This window comes from Ailuropoda melanoleuca, chromosome 2 (genome assembly GCF_002007445.2).
Source record: "Ailuropoda melanoleuca isolate Jingjing chromosome 2, ASM200744v2, whole genome shotgun sequence".
In the NCBI taxonomy this organism is placed as follows: Eukaryota; Metazoa; Chordata; class Mammalia; order Carnivora; family Ursidae; genus Ailuropoda; species Ailuropoda melanoleuca.
Window position 1 is genome coordinate 123,765,856 of NC_048219.1, and position 10,515 is coordinate 123,776,370.

General features: G+C 37.3%; 1 protein-coding gene across 9 annotated transcripts in view; it reads right to left on the minus strand.

Moving 5' to 3' along the window:
* Positions 1 to 10,500, minus strand: part of PRPF40A (pre-mRNA processing factor 40 homolog A) — a 59,475-nt gene extending 48,975 nt beyond the window's left edge. The window contains exons 1-3 of one of the 9 annotated variants that reach the window (XM_034654583.1): positions 10,418 to 10,500; positions 9,826 to 10,221; positions 8,578 to 8,709 (exon numbers count right to left, since the gene is read on the minus strand). In XM_034654583.1, coding sequence (XP_034510474.1) covers positions 8,578 to 8,709; positions 9,826 to 10,035 — 342 coding nt within the window. In that variant the 5' untranslated portion in view covers positions 10,036 to 10,221; positions 10,418 to 10,500. Of the gene's footprint in view, positions 1 to 8,577; positions 8,710 to 9,825 lie in introns of all 9 variants that reach the window. The other 8 variants (XM_034654578.1, XM_034654580.1, XM_034654576.1 and 5 more) reach the window with 8 other exon arrangements.
* Between the last annotated feature and the right edge of the window lie 15 nt (positions 10,501 to 10,515).

The window sequence follows — 10,515 nt, forward strand, 5'->3', positions numbered from 1 at the left end:
AGTATGAAGAAAATAAAAAACAAACAGAAACTAGGGAGCATTGCATAATCTGCTCATCCTTAGTATCCCAGTTTGGAAAGTTCCTAATGTTAGGTAAAACAAGCCTGCTTCTTTTTTCACTAGATACTTTTATTTTTATTTTATTTTTTTTAAAAGATTTTATTTATTTGATGGAAAGAGAGACACCCAGCGAGAGGGAACACAGGCAGGGGGAGTAGGAGAGAAAGAAGCAGGCTCCCAGTGGGAGAGCCTGATGTGGGGCTTGATCCCAGGACTCTGGGATCACGCCCTGAGCTGAAGGCAGACGCTTAACGACTGAGCCACCCAGGGGCCCCTTCACTAGATACTTTTAAAACTAAAGGTAAACTAATAAAAGCAATTCCATCAATGTTACAACACGTTAAGTTGCACAAAACGTAAAACTAAAATAGCCCAATTGTGAAGATCGTCACATATGGGCATTTCAAAAGTTCTCTTCATAATTATTACCTGAAGGTTTTCCTGCTGGAAAGAAATCACACAACCTAAGGATCTTTTGTCTAAACATTAACTTTTAAATTTGATTTTAAAAAACCATTTTTTCTGCAAATCTGAGTTTCAACTTATCTAAAAAGTTTGATTCTTGCCTTTTTACTTGGTTCCTCCGTAAGTCAAATTCCACAAGTACACAGAGGCTATTAAGTCTAGTATTTAAAAACCACTTTTACACCACCAACTTACCTTATGAACGAATGCAAAAAAATTAATCACTGAACAACTGTAAAAACTACATCTCGGAATGTAACTAGATATTCATTCAATTAGAAATAAACAGAAATACTCCTCTTTAAAGCATCCTTAACAACCCAAAATCAGTAGTTACATTTTGGGACAATCATTTAAACTTACTTCCTTTTCATTACAATTATACATAAACTCAAGACATTTATCATTTTGATATAACATTTAGATAAACAAAAAGCAGACATTTGCATAAACTGTTCCACATGGAAAAGAACCTTACCATTTAGTAAGTTAATTGCCAGGATTCAAAAATATTTAGTTTGCTAAATTCTCTCAACCGGGATAGTTTAGAATTGTTGAAGTATACACTATTCCTTCAGATTTTTGGGGGTTACTAACTTAATGATGTAATCTCATACTGCTATACAGGGTAGCAGTCCAGTACAGCTATTAAGCACACTCTAGAGTGAAACTATCAGAAATCCTATTCCAGCTTGGTCACTTAGCAGCTGCATGATCTTGGGCTAATTTACTTAACCTATCTGTAACATGGGGGAGAATACCACTCATCCGTTAACACTGCTGTAGGGATCAAATGGGGCAATGCACAGAACAATACTCAATAAATGACAGCTGTTTTATCACCGCGGCTCTCCTTCAACTCAGATAATCGAAGTTTCTCTTCATTGTCCCTTCTCTCATCTATTCCCTATTATTAGATTGGCACTTAGGTTCTTTAAGGGCATCTAGTAAATGATGTGAAACCATCATCTTTAGTAGGAATCAACACATGTAATAAGGCAATCCCATTTTAAGCATCACATTTAGTGCTGGCTCTGCAATGTCACTGGATAATTCACGTAACTCCCTGGGCCTTACTACTTGAACCTATAAATTAGACATTCATCCTCTAGCCAACCCTCTTTTCAGAGTCAGAAGGATCAAGTTCAGTAAGGTATATTGGTCTCTCAAACTAACACAAAGATAGTGATAGAATTTTAATTCCTTCTAAAACAGATTAGGTATCACAACCCTGTTCTCTGAAACCCTGAAAAAAAAAACTATATGCCAAAGGGCAAGTAAATAGTTTAAATTATTAATTATTAATGATACTTAGCCCACTGTCTCTTACTAAACTCCAAACTTCTTAAATGAGGTCAAAGAAAATATAAAGGGAAAACTGAGTATGGATATATGACACAAAAACTTAAAAAAGAGCTGAATGAAAATAAAACTATAATTTTAATTTTTAAAAAGCTCTAAACATAGTAGGGATACACACAAACTGTGAGGTCTCAAGCCATACAGATTTAGACTTTAAAACTTGCTCTAGAAAGTCACCTAAGCCTTCCTTTGAACACAAGCCCTCTAGGACCCAAGTATGGAGGAACGTAAGACTGTTATTATCTCCTACTCCAAATCCTTTAAATTCAGTTTTATATCTAGCTAAATCATTATATATTGTTTACCTGAAACTTAACTTTTTAGTTTCTTCTCAATTGTAAGCACCTTTAGAATAAGGAGCATGTCTCATTTATGTACATATTACTAGTGCAAAGGACAGGTACATGTACATAGCAGAAACTCAAATACTTATAGTAGACAATTTTATGACCAATTCTTATTTCTGTATACAAGAGAAAAATTTTCTATTATATTTAATATATGCTAATAAATACATAATGACCTTGAAATTACTGAAAAATCACCTTTCAGAGAATTAACCATTTTCTTGTATCACATGGCCAAGGAAACTATGCCAAAGCCCATGTTTTTGAACGGAAACTTAATGTTCATTCACTAATCAAAAGATAAATTAAAAAGTCTTAACCCACACAGAAGATCAGGCCCTAATGAGTAAAATTGTTTGTATTGTAGCTAGAACTTTGTTTTTTTAAGTCTAAAACAAGTAAGTTTTAAGAAAAAAAAAAACCAAAGCTGAAGATAAAGCAAATTATATTTCAACTCAGAACAGTCCTCACTTGCTGACATATTTAGTCTTTCAAAAGACATAGCTACCAGCATCACTCAGATTTGGAGAAGATTCAGATTTCCACTTTGAGTGCATTGTACCAAGTAAAAAAGCAGCAATTAGAAGGAGATTTTCTTTAAAGCCCATTATGCAAAACACCATTATCTTTGGTACTACCACTAACTACAATTAACTTTTCATTAATAAGCAAAAGAAATGTATGATTACTGACTAGAGAAAGAAAAGAAATATAAAGGATTCATCTCCACAAAACGTCCAACTGTCTACAAACATCATGACAGCCAAATCAGGAGTTAGGAGACGAGAAAATGAAGTTCAGCCAGGCACGAGGGGGAATGCCTGTAAGTTTTCAGTGCAGGATATATACATTATACATCTTAACACCACAGCCAAGAGACTTAAATGCCTACTGACTAAAAGTTATATGAAGGTATGGAAAAAAGAATAAGAATGAAAGACCAACAACTTCTATATGAGACAGTAATATACTCATTCCTACTTAAAAACCTTCACAATTTAGCCTAATCATTTCTCTAGTTAAAAACAAACATCCTAGTACAGAGCTATAGGATATACACAGGTAGCTTTACTAGCTACTGATACAATTTTATGATGATTTTAAGTCACATCATCAGTATTTCTAACAAACCCAATTAAAAATCAACCTGTTAACCTGTTGAGTTCTGTTCTTTCCTTTTTAATCGTGTTCCTTAATGAATAGCTTCGTTGCGCTTTATCAGTGCTTCATCGTATCTGTTAATACTAATTTCGATGTTGCCTTTTTCTTCCTAAAGACCAGGCTTAAGTGGAAAACAGCTTCAATACAGGATTTCTCCCAAAATGCTAATTCCATGCAATCTTAATTCCATGCAGTGTGATAGACAAAACAAAATAAACACATAACAGGAGTGGTAAGGGAGCCTGGGGAAGTGGGGGAGAGGAAGATGGTTAAAAAACAAACCAACCAAGAAACACTGAGAAAAACAGTTTTAAAATAAAAGGCTTCTGCGAAACTTCTCAGCATCTTTAGAAAATACTGTGCCCTGTGAATCTCAAAGGAGGAGAGGAATACAGTTCATTCTTCTACACTTATATTGTCTTCTTAGATCTCTCCAATACTCTCCAGACTCAGAAACACTACAGTAGCTAAAGTTTTTAAACAGATGAGTTCATATTCAACTGAAATGCTATCTAAAGAAAATAGTACCATTAATAAATCTGTCAAAATCTAACTACATACACAGGCTCTTATTAAGTTACACAAACACATTAGGTCTGGGTCAATCTATTTTTTAGTAAGTACTTGCCTGGATAATGCAAATGCACACAGAAAGTTACTGAGATTCAAGAACTATGAACAAATAAGGGGAAAAAAGTCTTTTTGTCACTTACTAATGTCCAATTCAATGGCATGGATTCTGTAAATACCCAAAATAATGGTAATTCAAACGCAACAGGAACACATCAATTGGTCAAATCAAGTCAGTCAGAGAAATCTAAGATACCAACACTTTGGATTTCTCTGGAAGGCCTCTATTCCAAATCATCACTTCCCCCGAGGGCATGGGAAATTTTGTGGTAAAACTTCTTAAAAAGACCATCACAGACAGATAGAAATACATTTGCCTAAAATTTAAAATAAATGGAAACATGTATTTTTGCTTTATTCACCAAAAATTATTATATTTTATCTTCCATTTTTATCGAATGAAAAAACTATGAAGAAGCAAACACTAAAAATAAGAACTAAGTTGTAACAGTGTAAAGTCACAAGTAACCACTGAAAATAGTCACATGTATCTTCATAGCCTATAATATAGTAAAGAACATGTTTTTGTTTCATTCATTCAACAAGTATTTTACTGAGCACCCATGCTGTGCCAAGAACTGTGTTCAGCACCTGTGGACTTCTTAAAAAGTACAAAAGACAGGCCCTGCCCTCTGAGAGCTTACAGTCTATTACGTGCTGGAAAGACAGAGCAAATACACCATTAAACAAAACAAATCAAAACTAAGTCCCAAAATAAGTAAAATAGAGTTACAGGCAGATTTCATAGGATTTTATTTTAATAATTTGAAGGGGAGGTGTATGCTGGGCAAGTATGCTGATCTCCGGGAGAAGGCAGAACTTGAAATGGCAGAACTTAGATAAGTAAAGGAAAGTTCATGGTGGTAGTGAGCTGTGGGCAGGAGAGCATGAACAGCACAAGCTCAGTCATGAACTAATACAATCACTCAAGATATCATAAAAAGATCAGCCTGGGTTCAAATTAGGGAGTGTAAAGACATGCAGCTCAGAATCATGCACTGAGTTGTACTCTGGGAGATTCTTTAAAGTTAAATTGTGGAATTTAGACATTATGCCATAGGTATAGAAAAACACTGGAGGTTCTTGGGCAAGGAGACAACATGCTGAAATCTAAAAGAATTTGAGGGGGCAGGCCTGAAGCAACAAAACCAGCTCAAAAGTTGTTAAAAGTATCCTGGGCATGGGAGTGTAACTACTTGGGTCCAGATGGCAGGACGAATAAACTCAAGGTCTGTTAAAGCCTGCCTCACTTGCATTTTAAGAACAAGAAAATCAAACTCATTTGTGAAAAGCATTCATTTATCAATTTATTGAACAAAGGCAAAAAAGTACTGAATGATTAGAATTAGGGAGGCATTACTAAAAGAATTCTGTTTTTATGTCCATGTCAACCCATAAAATCTCATACATATCACCTATTCTTATCAAATGATCTGAACTGAACCATAGGTTGTTAAAGCTGAAAGAGACCTTAAGTCTTTTACTCTACTTTTCTCATTAAAAGAAAAATTAAAAATCAAAAAAAGAAAGAGCCACCTAAGAGATGGCTTTCCGTGAAGGCAAAATCACCTGTGATAAAGGTAGGACTTGAATGTCATTTGTGTAGAAAGAACAACAAAAATGAATAAGATGTGAAAACCTTTTAAAAGCAAAACATTACTACGTAAATAGAAAATGGCCTCACATACAATCACATCTTAAGGCAAATCTCTACTGCAAACTTTTGAGTATTGCCACCAAGCACGGAAATTACTTTATTAATAATGGTTTTTTAGCCAGTGATAAACCATTATTTAATTTCCATATTAAAGTCTATACAACTTTCAAGGTCCCTTTCAAATGTAAGATTCTGTAACCCTGTAAAAGTAGAAGGACAACCTTCCCATATGAACATATTGTAAGAGGCAAATTTAACCTATACGATAGATAACCGAGATAAACTTGAAATCTATTTCTTAGTAGTAACAGATTCAGCCTGAATTCTAAAAAGGGCACAGGTTATCTCCTGAATAAAAACAAACAAAAAACTCCTTCAGAAAACCGTAATGCTCTTTTAAATAAATAACTTGATGCAGAAAAATTCTGACTCTGGCTTCTGCATGTTGTTATTCTGTCCAGTCTGCATTTATTTTACAAACAAGTTTTAAAATTTCATGTCACGTTCAGTAACACTCCAGTAAGACTGGAATCATTTAGCAAATGAGACTGGCACCAATTTTCATTTTCAGCTGGTCCTAGAATGAGATATTAATGTGAACTAGGTGATATACATGAAGGTTCCATAACCTTCAGTACCAAAGTCTAAAAAATGTGTAAACTGATTTTTTAAAATTGAATGGCAGAACCCTACCAACTTTGTGTCAACACAGTGAATTGTAATAGGCATTCTACTGTTTCTCATTAACTTCTGACCATTAATACCTCAGAGTGGGTAGACAGAAAAAAGATAATTTTGCTAATCGTTAACTTTCATTTTTAAGCAAGTTGCTTACAGGGCTTTAAATTAGATTTCTAGATTACCTGAGTATATTTAAATTATCTATGCCCTCCCAGTCTGTTACCAAAGCTCAAGTAAGAATTAGTTTTACCAAGATTTGGGCCCCATATAAGTTAGATATTAAGAGGAAAAAAAGAGACAACCTAATTTTAAGGAAAAACAATGGGGATTCTCTTGGGACCCTAAGAGCTGGACTCTTAAGTCACTCCTTCATTATCCTAACAGGAGCCAACAGGGAGAAAGACTTTTAAACATCCAAATAGTCAGCTACACTTAAAGGTACATGGCATACACTGGTCTAGGAAAAAAGAAGAAAACCACAAGGTAAAATTCAGAGTATTTGAACAGATGTGTACCAAACAGCAAGTAATCTTACTAGGAAGATGGTCACTGATATAGCTAAAGAGAAAGGGCCATAAAGCAACTGTGACCAGCTTATGTCAATGAGATACACAAAAGTACTTAAAAAAAAATAAATAAAATCTGCATTTTACTAGAAATGACTAGCTGGTGTCTTGGTTTGGTAGTGCAATAGCACCATTACAGCAAGGGTAAGCAGGTCAATCCCTTGCAAAACTTACCTTGATTGGCCCAATGGAAACAGAAGGCCCCAGAAAAGAGAGAAGCATCTGGCAGTAGCAAATTGTTTTATTTTATCTTTCTGTGGAAAGAAACTAATTTTAAATAAGAACCAGAGCATTTAAAGAATAAATATTTTTTAAAGCTCATTATCTAGTTAGAGCAGCTCTACTAAGAAAACCAGAAGAGCTCCTTGCTGCTTAGAGATGGAAAGAAACAGAAGAGGAATCAGAGTTGTTTCTCCATCACCTAAGGGAGTTTTAAAACTTGTGTTATTCTAGAACAACAGAATAAATGGTTCTTAAAAAAAAAAAAAAAAACCAACCAAAAAACCCCCAAAAACTCCTACAGGCAGAATCTTTTGGGCCTGGTGTCTTTGAGTAAAGATTTTTATACAAAATTAAGGGCTACATTACAAATAAAAAAGAAGAAAATCACTTGACATTAAGCCCTTCTACTCCTAAGGTTAAAAGAGAAAGACACAAAGCAAGCTCCTTTCTCCACTACAATTTCACCAATAACTTAAAATATCAAGGTTTAAGTGATTATCAACATAAACAGTATTAATTAGCAAAAAGACCATACCTAATTGACTGGCTTTCCAACATATTTTATCAGCCTAAATTTTTGATGATTTATTGAGATACTCAAATGGAAAAACCTCAGCCACCAAAGAATATGTGTATTACAGAACCTGACAGGGGGCATAAAATTATTCATGGTAACTGAACCTGTTACCTTTCTTGGATGCTTCTCTAGGAACTCAGTTCTACTGAATTCACTGAGTCAGCATTAAAACCTTTTGATCTAAATCACTCCCACAAAATGTCCATTTACAATTTATGCTGGGGATGAAAGGGACAGCTCAAAAGCAGGAGTGCAGAAGCAATAAGCATTTAAAACCAAAACAGAAACAAAATAGTGTAAGTGGAAAATAAACCACCTATTTGGCACTGTCCTATGAAGAACCAAATTAGAGTAGAATCTCCCTGCTCTACCCCCACTGCGCACACGCACACACACATACAGAAGAAGCAGCTATTTCAGGAATAAACTTTACTCTAAGGCAAAGACCTAAACAATTGCTATTTTTAGATTCTAGGCATTTATGTGGTCCACGGACATAAATTATGTTGACCTATAAAATAATATTCACTCTTCAAACATTAACTTCAACTGACATACTTGGAAAAAGAAAGTTATGAAACTAAAAAGACTATATATACAGTTACTTGAAAAAAGAACTCCTAGTTTTGTTGTGGTAGAAAATAAATCTTTTATACAGAAGGCTTTTCCTTACATTCAAAATTTGATTAGTGTCATGACTCAACATTTGACTTATTTGACAATATTATTTTGACATAAACTAATCCTTAAACAGCTACAAATACTGGCCCAGATTTTGAAACCTTGACACAATGATACCACAGGCAAAAATAAACAAACAAATACAAAATAAAACAAAAACATTCTTACTTGTCCCATTGGCGGCCCTCCCATAGGGGGCATCATTTGCGGCATCATTCCGTGAGGTACAGGAGGCATATTGGCTCTCTGACCCATAGGGTGCATTCCCATTGGGGCATAATGCATGCCAGGGTGCCCCATCTGAAAAACAGGGACAATTTAAAAATTAGCAAGTAAGAACAAATGCTTCTCAAAAATCTCATTTCAACAAATCGGTTATGTGCAATGGCTTAATATTAGACCAATGTGTGACTCAATTATTGGGTCAGCTTATACTTTGTCTTAAAGAAAATGCACCACCCACCAGTATTTATAATGAGCTTGCAAGTGATCAAATTACAGAACAACCGGGAAAAGTTAAAATAATTACTGGACTGCTAGAGTACAGATTTTATTTTTTAAAGCAGGCTGCTTTAATCAGTTACTAGTTAGCTTACTAAACTTGGGGAACATGAATGTTAAAACCAATTTAAAAACTGTTATGGGTGAAGAAACCACAACTTCGTTCTGTTTCACACAGAAGATAGCTAGTTAAGGTCTTAACGGTAACTATTCTAAAATTTATGTTTAATTTTAAACTTCGAACAAGAATTTACCAAATTAATTCAGATAAGAGCTGGTCTTTAACACAAACAATATGCGTACCCAGGGACACTTAACTCCTAACATAGGAACATATTATTTCCTAATAGAATCTTCAACACAAGTAAAATTACTTCCGCCAAAAAAAAAAATTCAGACTAAGGTCTATCACTCAGAGACCCTAAATACAAACGACTAATACATCCATCTTAATTCCCTTTTAAAAGACAACTATTTCTTTACCCGTATGCCTATTGTTCCAAGTCTTAAAACCAGGTAATTATCCCGTCAATCTTCCCAGCTGTACCCCTTTGCAGACACCACTACTACTGGTGAAAACAGATTTTAGCAGCCTCTTTCAAAGTCTATATAATCAAGTTTCCGCCCCCCCCTCCCTGCTACAGCGGGCCTACCTCTCCAAAACGCTCACCCCGCCCAAGGCCCAGCACCTCCACCGCGTATCTGTCTAGGCCAAGCCCAATGGGAACTTCCAGGGACCCACATCCTTCCCTTTGTGCATCCCCGCTCTCCATTTCTCTTCCTCGTTACATAGCCCACCATCTCGAGCTCTTTCTTCGTCCACTCTTATCTTCTTCTCCTTTTGGAAAAAGCTTCCTGCCTCTCTGACTTCGTTTTTCATTGTGCCGCTTTCCCCCTGCTCCACCGATCCCTTACCGAGGGCCGTCTCCTCAGGAAGCCGTCAGCAGAGACCCAAGAGCTGGAGCAGAGGCTTGAGCCGGACAATCTCCGCTCCCCGTCCCCGGGACCCCGAGAGGGAGGATGGCTCTCCATTTCACTCACCATGAGGCCTCCACGTTCCGCTCCCGTCCCCGGCCTCATCGTCGGGCTCAGACTGCTCGGCCGGCGGCCACTGCCGCTACACATACCAACAAGAAGCGATCTGAGTGGCTGGCGCCCGCTCGGGCCAAAGGTTAAAGGCTGCCCTGCGCTACGGGGCGGAATCAGCGGGGCCAATAAGCTGACAGGCTTCCCCACTGTCCAATCAGAGTGCGCTGCCGACACGCAGCTCTGCGGCGATTCGCCCCCAGCCTCAGCCTCAGTCGGCGTCGCCTGCATGGAGGGGGGGGAGGGGGACGGAGGAAGTTTCTGCGCCTCCGCTGGGAAAACTCCACCAACTTTCCCCGGGGAAGGGAAGAGAACCGTGTCCCAGCTTCCCGAGCTTAGACCACCTCACCCCGTAGGGGGCGGGGCAGTTGGGGCCTGCCACCTTCACCCCCTCCGCCCGAGTTACGTACGCCCCACAAACCTGAGGCTGCCCGGGGTAGGGTGGGGTGGGTGGGTTGGGGTAAGCAGCTTCTAGCGTTAGCGGTGGCTGGGTCCGGGCGCGCGCGGTGCTCGAGGAGG